The 21,456-nt window shown below is 38.9% G+C and overlaps 1 protein-coding gene across 5 annotated transcripts in view; it reads right to left on the reverse strand.

The window, feature by feature from the left end:
• Window positions 1–21,456, reverse strand: part of CPNE4 (copine 4) — a 369,631-nt gene that overhangs the window by 146,281 nt on the left and 201,894 nt on the right. For all 5 annotated transcript variants that reach the window (XM_087712948.1, XM_087712945.1, XM_087712946.1 and 2 more), the window contains exon 3: window positions 9,515–9,694. In XM_087712948.1, the coding sequence (XP_087569074.1) occupies window positions 9,515–9,694 (180 nt within the window). The remainder of the gene's footprint in view (window positions 1–9,514; window positions 9,695–21,456) is intronic.

Here is a 21,456-nt window from a genome sequence, read left to right on the forward strand (position 1 = left end):
CCTTGGAAAACCTAGCCAGTTGAACCCGCCTATGTCAGAACCTGGGGAACAGGAAGCGGAGGAGGGAGGTTTTCCCCCATGCCTGCCCCTCCTCCGCATTGACCTGCCAGAGTGGAGTGGGCTAGGAATCAGCTGCCAAAATGGAGGGTTCGCACAAGGGTGCACAGTGAAGCAGAGGGAAGGCTATGGGGATCTGCTGAGAGGGGCATCCTCCCCCACCAAATGTCTGCAAGATTGAGGGTCCTTTGCCAGAAGCAGAGTAGGAGGGGGAACCCCATGAGAGAAGGGAAAAGTTGGGATTTGTTAAACAGGTGGCAACCCCTTTCTCCAGAAGAGAATGAAGGGTCAACCGACGAGGCCTTATCATAGGTGGATGACGGAAACCTTGGGGATGACCCAATGTTCTGGAAGCCTGTCTGCCCTTTTTCTCTTAGAGTCCGATTATTAGGACCAGAAACGGGGGTCCAAGGTGAAGTGAAAGCCATCATAGATACTGTTTGCACACAATACCTGATCAACCCCCACATAGTCAAGCAGCTGGGTATACATATGGGCCTTCTTAAACCCCCATCAGCTTTGAACAAGTCGACGGGATGCTAATTGGCGGGGCCCAAGCCTCGGTGGTAACTGAGCTTGTCCAGCTGGAGATGAACCATCACTGAGAACTCCTCAGGTTCATAGCCACCCCCAAAATGACAGACTCAATCATATTGGGACTTGCGTGGATTGAGAAGTGGGGCCCTACGATCTCCTGAGAAAGTGGTCAGAGGAAGCTAGTCATTGACAAAGGACTACTGCCAACTGCAAAGTAGGACTAGCTCCTAGAAGCTATGATCCCAGAGGAGACAAAGCCGCCAGAACCTGCAGCTCCGGGCCAAGATACCCCACCTAGGAGCAAGAAGATACCTAAAGAGTACCGGGACTTAGAGGGTATTTTCAGTGAGGAAGATGCAATTATCTCCCCTCTCACTGACCCACCGATTGCGCAATAGAGTTTGTGCCTTGGGCAAAACTACTGAAGCTTAAAATGTACTCAATGACTCCTAAAGAGATGGTGGAATTAAGGAAATACATTGATGCCAATTTGAAGTGGGGCTTTATCCAGCCAGCCAATTTAGAAGTAACAGCCCCCATGCTCTTCAAAGAGAAGAAAGATAGGTGGTTTGAGGCATACAAAACACCTACCTCTCCCTTTCATGAAGGACATGTTGAACCACTTGGATAAAGGCAAAGTGTTCACCAAACTGGACTTGAGAAAGAAGTTTTACCGCATATGCATCAGGGAGGGAGATGAATGGAAGACCACCTTTATTAGGTCCCTGAAGCCTCCGGAGGGCCTCTGGTGGGGAGGCTATTTTCTCCCTCCCCAGGCTCCTATAAAGCCTCTGGAGCCGGGGGAGGGCGAAAAAAAGCATGCAAAAAATGGGGGAGAGCGCCTCTCATGCACGCATGAACACTGGGGGTGTGTGTCGTGCGTTGCATTATGGGTGTGGCACATCCGTGCATGACTCCCCTGCACTCCCCACCCTTATGGCACATGAGCCAAAAAAGGTTTGCCATCACTGCCCTAGAAGAACACATAAAGCTGGTTTGGCAGGTCCAGGAAAAACTTCTAGCTGCCAAACTCTATGCTAAACTATCAAAGTGTGAATTCCACAAGACCTCACTGGATTACTTTGGCTATTGTATTTCCAGCGAGGGGATAGAAATGGACCCAGGGAAAATGAAAGCGATGTTAGACTGGCAACCCCCATGCACTCGCAAACAGCTATAAAGTTTCCTGGGATTTCCTAACTTCTATCAGCAATTCATTCCACCTTTTGCAGAAGTCGCTCTGCCCTTGACTGAACTGTTAAAAACAGGCTATCCCTGACAAAGCCAAACCAACCTATTGGGTGGATAATAGACTATCAAAAAGCATTGGAAAAATTAAAATGGCTATTTGCCAAAGAGCCCATTCTGCAAAACCCTGACCCAGAACGGCAATTTATAATCCAGTCAGATGCCAGTGATGTGGCTGTAGCAGCAGTGCTGTTGCAGAACAAAGAGGGACAATTCTTGCCATGCAATTATGTCTCCAAAAAACTCACTGCCATGGAAAAGAGGTGGGCCATTTGGGAGAAAGAAGCCTATGTGGTCCAATGGGCACTACTCACCTGGAGACATTTCCTAGAGGGGGGGAATGTGCCATTCGAGGTCTGGACTGACCATAAAAATCTTGAAATCCTAAAAAGATCTCGGAAACTGTCCCCCAAGCAAACCCAGATTTGGGTTTTCCCAGATGTGCCAACATGGCTCTCTTAATAAATTGGAACTTTGAGCAATACTTTCCCTTGGACTCTGGTTTATTTTTGGATGCTATTTGGAACCCTGACAATTAGGTGGCCAAAGTATTTAAGTTTCACTTTCAGGATCTGGCCTTCTAAACAGAGTTGATCTCTTCTAGGACTGACTGATTTGATTGCCTCCAGTCCAAGGGACTTGCAGGAATCTTCTCTAGCACCATAGTTCAAAGGCCTCAATTCTTTGGTGATCAGTCCAACTTTCATAGCCATATATTGCAACTGGAAAAACCAGGGTGATGTCTCTGCTTTTCAGTATGCTGTTCAGATTTGTCACAGCTTTCCTCCCCAGGAGTAAGCGACTTTTAATTTCTTGGTCTTGGCACCCAGGAAAATAAATCTGTCACTATCTCCATTTCTTCCCCATCTATTTGCCAGGAATTGAGAGGGCCAGATGCCATGATGCAAAAGCAAAAGATAGCAGGTAGATAAATAGATTTTTAAAAATTCTGTAACTGATTATCAGCCACAATGTGCAAGTCCCTGAAACTTTTTTGGCAAGATTTTTCAGAAGTGGTTTGAAACTGCCTTTTTCCTAGGACTAAAACATCACCCAGCTTTGTTCCCAAGGAAGGACTAGAATTCACAGTCTACTTTTCCTACCATGGTATCTTTACCACTATACAAATTGACTCTCTAGATAATTAAATAAGCCTATTCAAAATGACATGAGCTTCTATATTTTACATGTAGGGAACAACAGTGTGAGGGATTGCAAGACACACGTATATGGATTGGCAACCTAAAGTCCTCCAAATAATTCTGAGCCACAATTTCCAGCACTTCACAATCCATAATAACAGATGGTAGGAGATAGAATTTAACAACACATGGACAACCACCACATCCAAGTGTCAGTTTGAACAGAGAACTTTTCAGGTGGAGAGGGAGGAGTAGAACTCCTGAGCATCAGAGTATGTTAATAATAATATAAGAAATAATATTATAATAAATTATTTGATGGTTATTTCGAAAAATCCTATCTAAGCAAGCACCTAGAAGCCAAGAGGAATATACATGTCACATTTCAAGTTTGTAGGCTTTACGGTTCATTATAAAACACATTTTATAATGAATTCCTGAAATTACAATACTGTACATGTCTTTGTTTCTTTGGCATAGATTCTAGAGTCATAGAATCATTTAAATGACTCCAAAGATGAAAATGTTTCTCTAAAATATCTTCATAGGAAAATGTGTTATAAATTACTATTACATTTGATAACATCCACTAGGTTTTTTTAATAGCAAAAATGAATGGTGAATCATAGTGAACACTGTCATTATTCGATACATTTCTTTAGAATAAGTGCCTAGCAATAGGTGAAACTGGCAAGGCATTCAGGCATTGTGCTCTTGATTTTTTTTTTTGGCATCTTATGACTAGCATTTTCTACACTTTCTCCTGTCCTCTTGATTAAAATTTAATTTTTTTTACATTAATTTCCATTTTCTTACATGTTATAATTTGATAATAAATGGCCTTCTCCACAATTTGTGGGCACCAAGGAATAATTTCAAAGCTTAGAGTTTCACTGCATATTGTTTGAGGCCAATTCTGCTATTTGCAAATACTGTATCCTTGTGTCTGATTAACTTTTTCCAAAACTTCACATCAGACAAATAGATAACCTAGTAAAGTAATTTAGTTTTGAATAAACTATCCCAATTATCAACAGTTTTTCTCAATTTTATAAGTATTTCTGAAACTACTAAGATGTCAAGGGATGTCACAGAAAGAATGGGGGGGGGGAAACAGTGGTGGACTTGCTCTGTTTCAATGTGTTTATTCAAATCATTTGGAGGTGGAAAACAAGAAAAGGAAAATCTGGCAAGAAGTTTTGTTTCTCTCCAGTTATTATTCTTATTTTTGGATTTAAAATTTAAAAAGTGTACTTTTGAAATATACTGGATTGAAATAACTGAGGAGCGGGGAGGAGGAGCCAACGTCATGATGGAACATCGTGCGGACTCGACAGTCCAAGTCCGCCAATGACACTTTTGCCCTTGGACGGTCCAGCAGGACCTAAACTGTTCCGAAGAGACTGTGACTGGGAAGAAAAAACCTTGCTGGTCGCAGGGACATCACAAAGTCCCTGATTGACCCAAGGGTAGCGCTTCTAACCAGCAGCAAACAGGCAGCCCCCAGGCTGACATAGTCGGAGATGGCTCCCAAAGGAAGAGAAGAAGTGAAAGCGTTCCATCTGGTGAGGTTTTTTTCTTTCTCAAGATTGTCCTAAGAAACTCTTTTTTTAAAAAAAAATGTAGTCCTCTAAGCAAGAACAAAGCGGTGAATTTAATCCCTATTGGACTGCCTTAGAAAGTTTGTTATTCCTGCTTGTAATGATGTTTTGTGGATTGAAGTGATTGCAACATTTCTTGTTTCTCCGCTTGAAGTTTAAGGACTGATCTTTTTTCCTCTATTTTTTTTTTACTACCTTAACTTTTTTCTTTTGGCTTGAACTAAATTTTTTTCTTACTTTAACAAATTTCTCCTTCTATTGGTTATAAAATCATATTAAAGATACTTAAGGAAAAAGCATAAAAAATAATAATCGAATCTGCCATTTGGAAGCCTAAGCCTGAAGTTTTTTTAAAACAATTTATCCTTTGTTCTTCTCTATTTGGCTTCACTGACTTTGCAACGGAAGGGTTTGGACTCTTGTTTATAAAACCTGATAAAGACTCAAGGGCATGAACAGCATTTTGCAGATGCTTTTGGAAAATATTTTGGCAAGAGAAGCAAAAGAAAAGAAAAAGACAAGAACCCTTCTATTTTGAAAACCACAAAAGAACTTGTGCTTAACATTTAAAATAAATATAGATATATCCCTCAAAAACTATTCACGGGCTAGTGTGGCAGATCCCTTCTTCTTTTTTTCTTTTTCTTTATACTCCTTTACATTTTGAAAAATGGATCAATATTCAGATGAAGAAAACTTACTAATCCAAAACATCCTGGCTGGACTCCAAAACATATCAGAAGGACTTGAGAGATTTGATAAGAAATGGGTCTATGGGTATCACAGTAAAAGAGGAGGGGGTTGGAGCCCCAGAGATTAAAGAAGAGAATGAAAATACAGAAAACAAAGACAAGATGCTAGATGAACCCATTAATGGAGTAAATGTGAGTGAAAGCGAAAAGAAGGGAAGCTGGAAAAATGACTTTGACAACTTGGAGCTTTTTCCCAAAATCCAAGCTGCAGGAGAAAAAGAGAGAGCGAAAAAGATGGAATTAAGAAGACAAACCCATCCAGAAATAAGTTTGACAACCAAAGTTAAGCCTACATTAATAACAACTCAAGGGCAATGAAACTACATGAGAGATCCTTCAAGCTACAAAGTGCGGAGAGAAGTTTTAAACTCTGAAAAGGTGCCAAAAAGAGAATTGACCCAACTGCTGGTGAAAGAGAAAGGACCATTTTGCTACTGGAAAGACACTGGTTGATAATGCTAGTCAATGATAATAATCAACTAACTTTTGATGATTAATAAGTAGGGATTTTAGTATTTTGTATTTGCTAGACTGTTTAAGATTATCATTGAATGTTTATTCATTAACATATAATTTACTATGATATTAATAATGAAACGATAACCTTAATTACGATAAATAACTGGGCCACAAATTGTAAATTGAGATTTGGTGAAAAGACTTATAAACGTTATATATTTTTGTTTAGATCTTGCTATGAAGGTATATATAATTTGGACCAGAAGAGAGGAGACATGTTATAAACAGTAAACAATTGGGTTTTTCTTTTTTCTTTTAACTATAATAATAATAAGGAAATGTTAATGCATACTTTTGGTGATTATTAACTAGAAATGTCAATATCTTTTAGACTGTTTTAGACCTTAAAATGTTATTTTGTTAATACTTATTAATAAGTTTCTGTTTAGAGATGGTTATAAAAGTAAATCTCTTTCGAGCCTGTGGAGAGGAGAGGTGAAAAAAAAAATCTTTAGCTAACTACAATAATAACAAAGAAATGTTAATTGATAATATTCAATGATACAAGCAGGTGTGATCCACTGTAAAAGTAAAATGGACAGAAGCGTTAATTTGTGAGTTTGGGGGGGCGGAGGAGAGGGAATGTTAGATATCTTTTTAACAACGCCAGTAGGTGGCTGTGTCCTTAAAACTCTACTAAATGAAAATGGTGGTATAGTGATAGTAAAATATATAAATTCTAAAATGTACAATTTAAAGTGAATGAAATATATGCAATTGTGGAAGAAACACACGAAATATACCTGTAACCAATGGATACGCTTTCTACAAGATGTAATGAAAGATATTTGTGTGTGTGTGTTTTCCTTTAATAAAAACTAAAAGAAAAAGAAATAACTGAGGAGTGGAGCCATCTACTGGAAGGAAGGAAGTGTTACTTTGTGGAAACAAAGAAAACGAAACTTAAACATCCAACCTTGACATGAAGTGGAGCGGTGATAATTTTTAAGGAGGGTTTGTTTTATGTAGGCTGTTTGGTTTTATTCCTCCACACCTGTAGAAGAAAAGGGGAATTTTCTTTTTTACTGGAGCTGAATTTGAAGTGGAAAATAACATTTTAATTGGAAAATAAGAAGAAATTGTAAACTTTAAATTGTAATGAACTGAGGTGTACTTTAAAAGGGAAAAATTGTAAATTGCAAACAGGGCATTATGGAGAGTTGGGAATTTGAAGAAATATGTAAGATTATAAAAATATGTGTGAATTACTAAAGTTAAATAGAGATAATAAGCTAGATATTAAGGAAAAACAAGAAATAAGCATGGAAGAAGGAGCAAATGAAAGCGGAAGTATAGAAAAAGTAATAGAAGGAAAGGAAGATAAAAAACAGACAAATGATTTCACTGGGTTTGACAGTGGCACAGGAAAAATGGAAAAGGGGGAGTGTGTCCCAACAAAGAATGGAAAGGGAGTAAAGAAGAAGAGAAGGGAAATCATCAGACAGATATAGAGAAGAAAAAAGGAAGGTAACATACCACAAGAAAAAAGCAAAATAATAAAAGAAAAAGGGGAAATAAGGTAAGGAGACAAAAGAAAACTTTGATGAAGGCATACTGAAAGGCACAGCAAAGAGTGATGAAAAAGATCTGGAAGGAAGGATACATAAATAGTAGAAAGAAAAAGAAGAAGCTTAGAGATTGGGATAAAAGGCTGACTAGAAAAGATAAGGAAAGAACAAAAATTTGATAGGAGAAAGGAAGAAGGGATACACACACACACACACACACACACACACAAAAATTATATTAACATGAATAATTGTGTTTAATTGAATATGCAGAATTTTATATGTGGAGAATATGTATATATTATTTGTAAATTGGTTTTGAATAGTAAGGATTTCAATTAAAAGATAATCAAATATAAGTTAATATATTTGAAATGTTGGTATTTATGAAGATATGTACATGTAGACCTTTTTAGGTGGAGAATATGTGAGGTGTATGCTGCCTGTCCTTCCATTTGGCAGTTAAATTGATTTTAATAAGTATTGAATAGCAAGAATTTTAATTAAAAGACAATTAAATGTAAGTTAACATATTTGAATGAGGATAATATATTACTTGATAGGCACTAACAGATGAATGAGAAATGAATATTTGGTTAAGTACTAAATGAGAAAATATATATGGGAAAAATGGAGGGGAAATTTGAAAATACTCCTAATGTGGATAAATAACTGAGACTACAATAGGAGTTTTAAAAATTCTGGGTGCTTAATGATGTTTAACTATGTAATATTATTATGGGGATAGCTGGAAACTTGAACTGGCTCACACTTTGCCCAAAAGATATGCTAAGTGAAGAGAATGGAAGAGAGAAAGGGAGAGAAAAGGAGGGAGAGAGGGGTTAGGAGAAAGGGAAGCAGAAAGGAGGAAAGGTGTAGGAGAGAGAGGAGGTGTGGAAAGAGGAGAGAGGAATGTGAAGTAGAGAAGAGAGGGATGGTAGAGGGAAGAAAGGAAATAGGGAGGAAGAAAGGGAGAGGAGGTTGAATAACCATTTATATAATATATAATATGGTGTATGGAAAGCAGAAGAGCAAATAATAGTTGCTGTCTGTCAATGGTAAGAGAAATTGATATAATATTGGATAATACAAAATAATGCTGGTTAAGATGTAATGGTACACTTGTGATTACTTGTATGAAAATAAAAATAAAAAAAATTCACAGAAAAAAAAAGCTGCCAAGGATCAACTCCACCTTTGCTATTTTATCTTTCTCAGTGATAGAGAAAAGGCCATTCTTTTCTCTGAAGAATTTATCTTCCCTTCTTAACCAGATTAACTCTCAAGTTGTCTGGAATTTGGCCAAGCAGTGATGTACAATAAATTAACATCATTCATTTTCTCTTCTTCATTAAAATTTTGAGAGGTACTAGTGTCTCTTTCTTCTTCTTCTTCTTCTTCTTCTTCTTCTTCTTCTTCTTCTTCTTCTTCTTCTTCTTCTTCTTCTAACATTCTATTTGTGTCGATTCTTAGTAATATTACATTTCTCTTCTTCATTGTCAATGCTTATGGATTGTCTTAAAAACCTGTAAAATCTTTTGTTGCTTCTAGTGTAGGTGCCTTGGAGGTACTAACTTGTATTTCATCAGATTTTTTTTTGTTAACTATACATGATGTTGAAGGTATTACATATTACACAATATAGCCAGACATTTCTTCAATTATCCCATCTGTCAATGTTATTTTATCGTGGTACCATATCCTATTCATCATCATGTTACAATATCCCACTTGTTAAGTTCTGGGCGAAGAATAGAGGCAAGTCCAGAGTGATTTCTAAAAGCTCTTTATTCAATACTGCCTGTGAGGCAACTTAACTCCCTGGCTGACACAGCTCCTTTTATAGGAAACTGCTCAGCCCAACAACCAATCAGGAGCGAGTATTTTCCACTCCAACAGGTGACCAGAATGAAGACTTCAATTGACAACTATACACTATATACAATACATAACACCACTCATTCAGCTCATTTGTCAAATCTTTATCTCTTTTGGATATTTCATGAAAACCACAGTTATTGATATTTATTGATAGTATATTTAGTCTTTGGCTTGTTTAGTGCTAAAGTCAGCAAAGACTCCTGGCAGTAACTGAAGTAAATGAGGGCAGCAAAAAATAAAATCAGTCAACAAAACCACAAATACTTTACCTGTCCCAGAGTACATTCCATGCCACCAAGGAAATCTGCTTCTTTCAGCCCATTGTGATTGCTGCTGATATCATGGACTTCAAATCGTAGCCTCTGCACTTCTTCAAAATAAAAGTCCACTGTGAATAGCTTTGAGAAAACAGGGTTTATGCAAGTTTTTATGACTTCTGTCCGGTCAACCTGTCAATCAAGAGAGTCAGTAATTAGGGTTTTTTAAAGTCACTTAAAACAAATTTGAAATTTAAAACCCTTTAACAATCTAACTAAAGGAGAAATTTATTTTTAATGTAATTTCAGTTAAAAAACTTTATTTAAAAAATGAGAAATTATAGAGGATAAAAATCATTCTAATAACAGACCTAGACTCAAGAAAAACCATCCAGCCAGAGCTGCAAAAATTTCTTGGATGAGAAGCGAAAGATCTTCAAAGAAAAAACAGAAAGTCTAATTGCCTCTTGAAAAAGCATCTTTGGGACAATCATGACCTGGATGGGAGAATCTCAAGGATTCAAGGAACAGTTCTGGTAGGTAGTTTAGGAGGGAGAGGACAAACTGTGTAGCAACTATAGCAACCATCAATTTCTCTAGTTAACAACTCACATTAGCTTCTACTATATATTCTAGTACAGATTAGATTAGGAATGAATTTATATTTATTGTCACATATTCTGACATAGAGAAGAGCAAACAAATACAATCGGGGTTTGCAACAGTTTTATGTCCTCCCTTCAGGACTGTTTTCTATCCATAGCCATGAATAAAGTAGGTTGAATTTATAACTGATCAAGAAGGAATATCAGAGTGTGAAACAGAATGTGATGGCTCTCACTCAGTGATTTGCATCTGCAGAAGTTCAAGAGATTGTAGAAACCAATACAATAGCTGTCTTTGGCCTGAAACTAGAATGATCAGCCATCTGGCAAAATAGCAATAGCACTTAGACTTATATACCCTTTACAGTGCTTTTCAGTTCTCTCTAAGTAGTTTACAGAGTCAGTTTATTGCCCCCAACAATCTTGGTCCTCATTTTACTCACCTCAGAAGGATGGAAGGCTGAGTCAACCTTGAGCCTGGTGAGATTTGAACTGCTAAATTGCAGGCAGCTGGCAGGTAGCAGAAGTAAGCTGCAGTACTGCACTCTAACCACTGCGCCACCAAGGCTCACTAAAATAATGTCCTTCTTTTTGTCCTCATGTTCTTCATCTGACAGGCATAGCCTTAAAATCAAATAGTGTTTGGTTTGTTGAGTATCTAACAACAAGGTATATCTCTGCTGCCCAGTATTTTCCCAATAAATGTTGATGGAACATTAACAAGCTTTCTCTGTGACTTTAATTAGTTGATTAGTACTCTTTTGGTTTGCACTGCTGCCTGAAATTGACAAGACATTAATCAGATGCATGCTGAAGGCTTTGCTTCCTAATCAACCAATCCTTGCAATTGAAAAACCAGTCTTTGATGCTGAAAAAAATAATTTCATATACATGTAAGCCAGTACTTCTTTTGTATCTTTTCCCTGTAATTTTTGTCATGAATCTCAAATAGTATGTTTTTTTTGCCCACCCCCATCCTTTCTTTCCAATTGTCAGTGTCCTACTTTGCCTGTTAAGATAACTGATAATCCTACCTGAGAACTCTGAAAAGGCAATCTGAATTATAGCATCAAGAGTTTTTCTGCTAGTTATACATTTGGGTTGTCTAATAACTTTAGTAATATGAAAATAAAAATACGGTCCCAATAAATATTTTTATAGTATTGACAGTGCAAAGTTATATATTCTACTATATTCAATGGGCCTTATTTCCTATGAAGAAAAGTCAGGACTGCAGTTCCAATGACATGTAAAGCATTTTTTTTTACTTATTGAAATATGTAATATGCCATTGTCAGTGCCTAAGTATTAATTACATTCAGGAAGCCTATGAAAGAAAATCTTGCAACTGAAAACAAAACAAAACAATATTATTTATAGGACAAGGGGAAATTAGTAAAAAAAAACTTTAGAAGAAAAATATAACCTATGAATTTGCAATAGAAACATATAACAATTTACACTTCACTCCAGAGCCCTAGACTATGTTTTTATTAACTATGTTTTCACACCATTTCATCTCCATGCCACAAATAAAAAGCCAATGAAAAAGGTCATTTAGAGTTTTTGTTTCTGCATTAACTGATGTTTGAAAATAGCAACCAGTAACTAATGTGAAATTAACCTTTTCCAAGTATAGCTGGAATATTCTGTTGGAGCTGCTTTGCCCTAGCACTAATTTAATCTGTAAATTAAACTATATGATTAAGTTCATTTAAAGACACTAAGATATGCATATCTACAGTATATTGCCATTATAAACGGAACATGATTGACAGAGCTATCGCACAATGATATGATTAACCACCCAGTCCTGGAACAGGAATATTGGAGGAATTGATTCTCAACTTGTAGGATCTGACATACCCACTTCAGGTTGAGAAACCTAAATAGGCCAAGGGTATACAGGTAAATATAGAAAAGAAGGAAAATCCTGCTGACTGAATTAAATTCCACTGAATGAAGTCCTACACTGATTGTTACCCAATGATTTCAGTTAACTCACATATTCAGCCAAAAATTGTATAAAGGTATGTGTGAATTAATGCAAAGCAAATTTAAAATAGCATAATAGTTTCTAGTATTTTATTTTTCTATACTGTCAGTTTATGATTTATATTGATTGTTTCCTAGTATGATTTTTTTAAAAATAATCTTTATTAGTTATACATTTTTAAGAGTAAAACATACAAATAGTCATTCACAGCCCAACTTTTTTTTTTCCTTCCTCATTGTTAGGTCTCTAAGCCACATCTTCTCATTACAAAATTCAGGGATCTATTACAATACCCATGTTCACTTTTAACTTTCCCCGTTTTAAGTCCCTGCTGTTCTCCTTGTCGCCTACATATACCGTAAGTTCCAGCTAAGGTAATGTTCCGTTTCTCCTTTGTCCCTCAGCCAACCCATCATTCTGTCCATTTCTGCACATTCATAGATCTTTTTAATTATAGCATCTTCCGACGGTATGGTAGTGGATTTCCAAAATTGTGCATAAGTTATTCTTGCGGCCACAATTATATGTAGGCTCAAATGCCATATTGAATTGCTTATGTTTTCTGGTTTAATGCTTAGTAGAAGGTTCTCGGGTCTCCATTCCATGCTTGCCCCGGTAACCTCTTTTAGCCATTTTTTAATCCTTTTCCAGTATTTTGTGGCCTCAGTACAGGACCACCAAATATGGTAGAATGTGCCATCCTTTCTTCCACATTTCCAATACAGTGGAGATAACCCAGGAAACATTTTGGCTAACCTCGTTGGGAGGAAGTGCCACCTATAAACCATCTTGTATATGTTTTCTTTGAATGCTGTAGATATTGTAAGTTTAATGGTCTTACTCCATAGATCCCACCATTTGCCCATTTCAATTACATAGCCAAGGTTTCTCTCCCATGCTATTAGAAGGCTTTTGTCCATCTCTACATTAGCATCTTGGCAGGTCAAAAATTGGTAAATCTTCGATAACATTTTCTTGTCTCCACCAAACAAAATCTTATCTAGCCCCTGAGGGTTTGGGTAGATCCCAAAACGTACCTTATCACTTTTAAACCTGTTTCTAACCTGTAAATATTCCCACCATTCCAAATTCTTGCCCTGCTGCTCTAATTCCATCTTTGTTTTCATGTTGCCATCTTCTGTCATGATATCTTTATATGTTATGTTTCTTGTCCAATTAAATACACTGGGATGCATTAAGGCCTCTAATGGTGCCAACCAGCACGGAACCCTAAGATAGTATTTTTTCCTCATCTTTTCCCAGACCCCCATCAAAATCTTCCGAATATAATGTCCCACGAAGTACCTATGGGGGGTGTCTCTTTCTTGCCAGAGGGAGGCATGCCATCCCTGAGGGAGGTCATGTCCCTCTATAGCCAATAGGCGCCTTCTACTCAACATCACCCAATCCTTCACCCATGTCATAATTGCTGCATTATAATATGCTTCCCAGTTGGGTACTCCGAAGCCTCCCAGTTCTCTACGTTTTTGCAATATTTGGGCTTTAATTCGTGCTTTCTTGCCTTGTCATATAAATCGAGCCACTATTGTCTCCAAAGATTTTTTTAAAAAATTGTCCAATTTAGTTGGTGCCATTTGAAACAGAAACAAAAATTTTGGTAATACATATGTCTTAACTGTCGCAATCCTGCCCATCAAAGACAGTTGTTTGCCACTCCAATTAGTCATATCTTTAGATACCTGCTGTAGCAATTTCATATAGTTATGTACCTTGATAGAGGAACATCTCTCCGTGAGCCAAATTCCCAAGTATTGTATTTTATGGGCCATGTTAATCCCTAACAGACTTTGTACTTCCCTTTTCTGGTTCAGAGTCATATTCTTAATTAACAGTTTTGTCTTCTCTTTGTTTATACGTAGCCCCGCTATCCTACCGTACTCCTCTATTTTACATAAAAGTCGTATCCCAGAAGCCATAGGATCCTCCAGGAAAAAAACAAGGTCATCGGCGAAAGCCTGGACCTTAAATTCTTGAGCTTTAGCTCGTAACCCTTTAATTTGTGTGTCACTCCTCACTATTCTAAGAAGAGGTTCTAATATGAGAATAAACAGTAGGGGGGATAACGGGCATCCTTGTCTTGTGCTTTTACCAATCTCAATATCACCCGCCTCTTCTCCATTTACCAATAATGTCGCGGTTTGTTGTACATAAATTGCCCAAATTGCATTTAAGAAGTTTTCTCCAAACTTCATATTTTCTAATTGTGACAACATAAACTTCCAATTTACCCGATCAAAAGCCTTTTGTGCATCAAGAAACATAAAGGCCACTTGTTTATCCGGCCGAGCTTCATAATATTCTAAGGCATCCAAAATAATTCTAACATTATCTTTCAAATGCCTTGACGGCAGGAAGCCGTTCTGATCAGCGTGTATAAATTTATTAAGGAAGAATTTAAGTCTATCTGCCAGTATAGCTGCAAAGATTTTATAATCCACATTCAAAAGTGAAATGGGCCTATAGTTTTTAATTTGGGTACGGTCAGCTCCAGCTTTAGGCAAAAGGGTTATATAGGCCTCAGCCCATGATTTTGGTGCGATAGAATCCATCAAGACAGCATTAAATATTACTATCATCTCGTCCTAAGATTTCCAAAAAAGATTTATAGATTTCAACTGGCAAACCATCCATGCCAGGAGTTTTGTTGTTTTCCATTTTTTTGACTGCCTTTTCTAATTCATCTATTGTTATCTTTTGGTTCAGTATCCCTTTTGCTTCATTTGAGATCTTGGGTAGATTTGCATTATCTAAAAATTCCTTAATTTGGTCCTCAGAAATTTCTTCCCTACTATATAGTTGCTGAAAAAAACCTTGGATAATTTCCTGTTTCTCCCCCTTGGTTTCTACTAATTCCCCTTTACTATTCTGCAGTTGAGCTGTACGTCTGCTCTCTCTTTCTTTTCGAAGTCTATAAGAGAGCCAACGACCCGGTTTGTTAGCATGCTCAAAAAAGTTTTGCTTAATCCCCCTAAGTTTCCGAGCAACATCCTCCTGGTCTAGAAGAGAGATCCCGTGCTTAATTCTAGCCATTTCTTCTTTTTTCCTATCATCTAATGGGTTCTGTTGCAAGGCTTTTTCTACCACCTCCAATTTAGCTACCCATTTTGCCCTCTCTTCTAATTTTTTCCTCTGTGTGCCTATTGTATATTTAATGGCTAGGCCTCTCATATAAGCCTTGGCCGTATCCCAAAGTATTTGTGGAGTTACTCCCTTCCTATTTTCTTCAAAAAAAAAAAAACCTCATTTCCCTTTTAAACATTTGCTGAAATTCTTGTTCTTTCACTATCTCTGTATTCATCATCCACCTTCTCTTCCTCCCCTGCCTTACTCCTTTCCACACCAATAAGAGTGGATTATGATCGGCCCAGGTATTAACCTCAATTGCTGCTTCCTTAATCAAGTCCCCAATTTCTGGTGTCAACCAGGCCATGTCGATCCTAGAACAGGATTGATGTCTATGTGAAAAGAAAGTAAATTGTTGTTTCTGTGGGTGGAGTTCACATCATACATCCTTTAATTCATATTCCTCCCTCATGTCTTCAAAAGTTTTGGGGAGAACTCTCCTCCTTTCTCTTAATTTCCCCCCCTTTTGGATGTTTCCTCGGTTATAATCCATTGTCCTATCTGCCACCACGTTATAATCACCCACCACACATATGTGGTCATAGCCCAACTCTGCAATTTTTAGATGCAACTTTCTAAAGAAAGTACTTTGGTTGTCATTCGGTGCGTATATGGCCACCAGCAAAATTTTATATCGACCAAATTTCAATTCAACCATTAAAAGTCTCCCCTCCCCATCAGTATACACCAATTTAGAATCGATATGGTCTTTAACATACAACACAATGCCCCTTTTCTTTTCATCTGCTAAACTTGTATACATTATACCCAGCCGGGGGTAATACAACACATTTTGCTGGTGGTTCACTATATGTACTTCTTGCAGGCATGTCAGATCACAATTCTTTTTCCGTAAAACATTCAGTATTTTATTTCTCTTTCTTAGTGAATTCAAACCATTTATATTTAAAGAAATTAAGCGGAGTTCATCCGCCATGTTTATTTGTGTAAGGCTTTGGATTTTGTTGTCTGCCTCGTTTGCGGTCTCATCTCTGCTTTGATTCTCATTTCCCCCTTTCTCATCTCCCAGGACACTATTCTTTCGCTCCTCTCCTCGGCTCTTGTTATCCAATTCTCCATCGTTATTCTGAGTTCCCCTCTTCAACTGGCTTTCCATAAAGTCTTGTGCATCTTGCAATGATTCAATCCGAAACCTCTGGCCTTGCCAGAGAAAAGATATCCCTTCTGGGAAAAGCCACCTATACATCACCTGAAGTTTCCTCAATTGTGTTGTTAGGTCCTGATATTTCTGCCTCCTTTCCCTCACTCTTCTTGGTATCTGTTTTAGTACAATCACCATTTCCCCCACATACATGGTATTCTGGTCACGTGCCTTCTGGTAAATTTCTTCTCTCAGGGATCGTTTACTAAACCTCACGTGCACTTCACGTGGCAGTTTCTGTCTCCTAGTATAGGAAGTATAGACCCTATATACGTCATCAATGTCACTCTGTATCGACAGCTTATCTTTCTGGGCGATCCCTGCTATCATCTCAACCATAATTTCCTTCAGTTTCTCCCCTCTTTCCTCTGGAATATTTTGAAATCTGAGAAAGAAGGCTGACTTTTCTAATTCCAACATAGCAATCTCATCTTCCAACCTTCTATTAATATGTAGCTGCCTCATCTCCCACCTCGCCATATTCCCTTCACTTTCCTTCATTTTTACTCCTAAATCTTGAATTTGACCCTCCTGTTTCTCCATTTTTGCCCAGATCTCCTTTTGCTGTGAATACAGCTGTTTCATTTCACCCCTCATGTCTCCCATTTCATTTTTAATGTTGACCAGGGATTTTTTGGTGATCTCTTGATTCCTAGCCATATTATTTTGTATCGATAGCAAAGTTGTCTGTATATTTTGACTTCCGGTGACGTCAGACTTCCGGTGATGTCATTGGCTATAGCGGCAGGCTTGGAGATAGCTCTGAAGCCTAGCTGACAAACCAGGGGTCTGGCGGCATAAAGAGCAGCCGTTTGCTGGTCTCGGAGGGACTCAGCGAAGAACAGAGGTGCTTCTCTGCAGGCAGGGGGAAGTGCGATCTCCTCGGCAAAGCAGAGGCTTGGCCCTGATCCCAGACGTCTGAAGAGGGACGCACGGCGGTCCCAAAGCCATGACACAGCACTTTTGTTTGGCGTAGGATTTTTGGTGTGAATCTGGATGCCCTAAACTTTCTTGAAGAGCAAGTTGGATTTACTATTTAGTTACTGCATCTCTGGCAATCTTTTTCCCCCTCTTTGATGGGACTTTTAGCGGCAATTAAGACAAACAGGAGCAAATGAATTAACAATTGAAGAAGGATTTACATCATAAAGAGTCGTCGAAGGCGGCCTAGGTGGTGGAAACAGAGGAGAGCCAAGTTTTTACCCTGAGGCATAGCTGATAGTAATCAGCGGACTTGCCCTGCCTGCTCCCAAGATTTTTGGAAAACTTTTGTGCAGCTATAGGAGGTTTAAGGCTCCATTTGAGACAGTCAATATTATATCTACTGTGCGCATTGTTTTCTCTCTTTTTTTGGAGCTGGACACTTGAAAGGGGAATATTTCGAGCTGAACTTCGCTTCTTTTTTGTTCTCTTCTCTTTGAGGTTTGATTCCTTTTTTTTGTGTTGATGTATTTGCCCCCCCTTCTTTCCTTTCTTTCCTGATATGAGCCCCCTCCTGTACTTTTTTTAGATCTCTCTATGGGACTATATTCATATATATATTTCCTTATAGATAGCAGCAAAGTAAGTTGGAACATTGCTTAAACTGGTAGCAGATAGCTTATGAAGCAGTGGGATATTCTTAACCTAATTGATATGAGCTGGGCAAAGGGGGGGGGGGAAACCTCGGCATTACCTACTCAGTCGTCCCCATCTACAACCCCTCCAACAATACACAGAACTTTAGACAATATGGCTGGGGTAGAGAAGGCACCCACATTGCAAAATATACAGACAACTTTCCTAGTATGATTTGATTGCTTATTTGTACCCCTTGGCTATCATTAAGTGTTGTACCTTATGATTCGTGACGAATGTATGTTTTTTTTTAATATACACTGAGAGCATATGCACCAAAGACAAATTCTAAAAGCAGGAAAAGGAGGGTCAGTAACCAAGCTCAGAACAACGATGTGTTTCCGATGTGGAAAGGAGGACTTCCGGTGACGTCATTGGCTATGGCGGCAGGCTTGGAGATAGCTCTGAAGCCTAGCTGACAAACCAGGGGTCTGGCGGCATAAAGAGCAGCCGTTTGCTGGTCTCGGAGGGACCTGCTTTTAGGACCTTTTTTGGGGTAGGGTTTTTTGTTCCAGCTGCTGCCTCCATGGTATCGGTCTTTATTCTTTGGTCAGAATTATGGATCCTACATCTATATATCTAGAAACTGGATCAACTTAATATAATGTGCAGTACTTGAATCTATGAAAACTATTGAATTTCACAATACATGGACTGTATAATCCAGTGACGGCTAACCTTTTTGTTGTTGAGTGCCAAAAATGCAGGCTGGCATCCATAATGCAAAGCACGCCCCCATATGAGCATGCACACACAATTCCCCCAAGCTCCCCCCCCCCACATGCACCATACTGCTCACCTCCAAGTTGAGCTTGGTATTTCCTCCAGGGGGTCAGGGGAGGCTGTTTTTGCCCCCCCCAGGCTCCAGGAAAACCTCCTGGAAGTTTGGAAATGATCAATTTCTGGCTTCTGGAGGGTCTCCAGGGGGCTGGGAGAGGCCGTTTTCACCTGGCCTTGCCCAGAGGCCCTCCAGAAGCCAGAAATGGTCCAAATTTCCAGTAGATCCATGGGCCCGTTTTTCACTGTCCCCAGGCTCCGGAGAGTTTCCTGAAGCCTGGGGAGGGAGAGAACAGCTTCCCTCTCCCTGAAAGCTGGAAACAGATCATTTCCGAACTTCCAGTAGGCCCATTGGACCTGTTTTTCACCTTTCCCAGGCTGTGGAGGCTTTCTGAAAATGGCCTCCCCCGGCCCTCTGCAAGGCCGAAAACCAGTCGGCTAGTGTGCACATGCACACTGGAGCTGACAGCTTGCATGACAGCAGATATGGGTCCACGTGCCACCTGTAGCACACGTGCCATAAGTTCACCATTATGGGTATAATTCTTCCTGGGAAACTACGAGCATCCTATATCAAGTACAGTCCAAAAACACAAGAGAATTCCTGGCACTCAGACAAATCAACCATCAATAGGTATATAGAGATAAATATCTATATACCATGCAAAAGATATAATCAGAAAGACAAAAAGGAAACAAAAAGGCCTAAACCCCTCCTCACCAACAATTGATGTTATCTCAGAACCATTGTACCATGTCTTTCAAAAATCCTGGAGCATCAGGGAAGTACCTGAAGATTGGGAAAGGGCTGGGGAGATCCTGGAAAAGATAATAAAAAACAGATCTGCAAACAACTAGAAGTAAATAAAGTTATAACTAGTAGCCAGCATGGGTTTGTTAAAAACAGATCATGCCAAACCAATTTTTTAAAATTCTTTGATAAAATCACTAAATCAGTAGACCAGCAAAATGCTGTGGACATAGTATACTTAGATTTCAGTATGGTATTTGACAAAGTAGACCACAACCTATTTCTTGGTAAGTTAGAAAAATGTTGAATAGACATCACCACCAGATGGATTTGTACTGGCTGACAAACGGTACTCAACAAGTAGTCCTTAATGGTAATACATCCATATGGAGAGAAGTAAGTAGTAGGGTACCACAAGGCTCTGTCTTATGCCCAGTACTCTTCGATATCTTCATAAATGACTTAGATGAGGGAATAGAAGGGTAACTCATCAAATTTGCAGATGATATTAAATTGGCAGGAATAGTCAGCACCCTAAAAGACAAGCTCAGGATCCAAAAAGATCTTGACAAATTTGAACAATGGTCCCTATCCAACAAAATTTAAATGTGAAGAAAAGCAAACTTTTACATTTAGGCAAGAAAAATCAAAGGTATAAGTACAGATTAGGTGAGACCTGGCTTATAAACAGTAACTGTGATAGGGACCTTGGAGTCCAATTACATGATCACTTGAATATGGGCCAGCAGTGTGCAGCAGCAGTCAAAAAAGCTAATACAACCCTGGGGTTTATAAACAGAGGCCAAGATCACATGAAGTAGTAGTACTTTAAAACCCTAGTTTTTTAGGGTTTTATAAAGTATATTTATATAAGTATATAAATTAGTACTTTATAAAACCCTAGTAAAACCATGCCTAGAATACTGCAACCAATTTTGGTCACCATACTACAGAAAAGATGTTGAGACTTTGGAAAAATTCAGAGAAGAGCAAAGGCCTGGAGACATATGAAGAATGACTGCAGGATTTCAGTTTGGCTAGTCTAAAAAAAAGAATTAGGGATGACATGATATCAGTATTCCAGTATTTGAGGGGCTGCCACAAAGAAGAGGTGGCCAAATTTTTCCTCAAGCACCAGAGAGCAGGGCAAGAAACAATGGTTGGAAACTAATCAAAAAGACAAACAACTGAAATTAATGAGAAACTTCCTAACACTGAGGACAATTAACCACTGAAATAACTTGTCTTCAAAAATCATGGGCGCTCCATCACAGGTTTTTAAGAAGAGACTAGACTTATATGAAATTGTATAGGTCAGTGATGGCTAATCTTTTTCAGATTGTGTGCCGAAAGCGGGGGAAGCGCAGGGGGTTCCTGCGTGAGCATATCCACACCCATAATGCTATGCATGCGAGACCCCCTCCACATGTGCATGTGCGCATGACACCACTCATACTTTTGGCCTACAATGGACCCACTTTTTGCCCTTTCCAGGCTCCAGAGGCTTTCTAGGAGTCTGGGGAGGGCAAAAACAGTCCCCCCTGGAGGCCCTCCGGAGGTCTCAGGAGGCTTCCCTGAAGGCTCCAGAGAGCGAAAAATGGCCTTACGGGCAACTTGGAAGTTCAGGAACGATGACTTCCGGTTTCTCCATAGGCTTCCTCTGGAGCCTTCAGGGAAGTCTCCTGAAGTCTCCGGAGGGTGAAAAACGGCACTATGGGCAACCTGGAAGTGACTTCTGGTTTGTCCGTAGGGCTATTTTTCACGCTGCAGAGCCTTCAGGGAAGCCTACTGAACGCTCCTGAGGGCGAAAAACAGCTCTACAGGCAAACTGGAAGTCACTTCCGGGTTGCCAGGAGGGCCATTTTTTGCCCTCCGAACCACGAAAAATGGTCCAATGTGCAA

The sequence above is a fragment of the Thamnophis sirtalis genome, unplaced genomic scaffold (genome assembly GCF_051295495.1).
Source record: "Thamnophis sirtalis isolate CommonGarterSnake01/CBP01778 unplaced genomic scaffold, rThaSir2_p1.2 scaffold_4, whole genome shotgun sequence".
NCBI classification, from domain to species: Eukaryota; Metazoa; Chordata; class Lepidosauria; order Squamata; family Natricidae; genus Thamnophis; species Thamnophis sirtalis.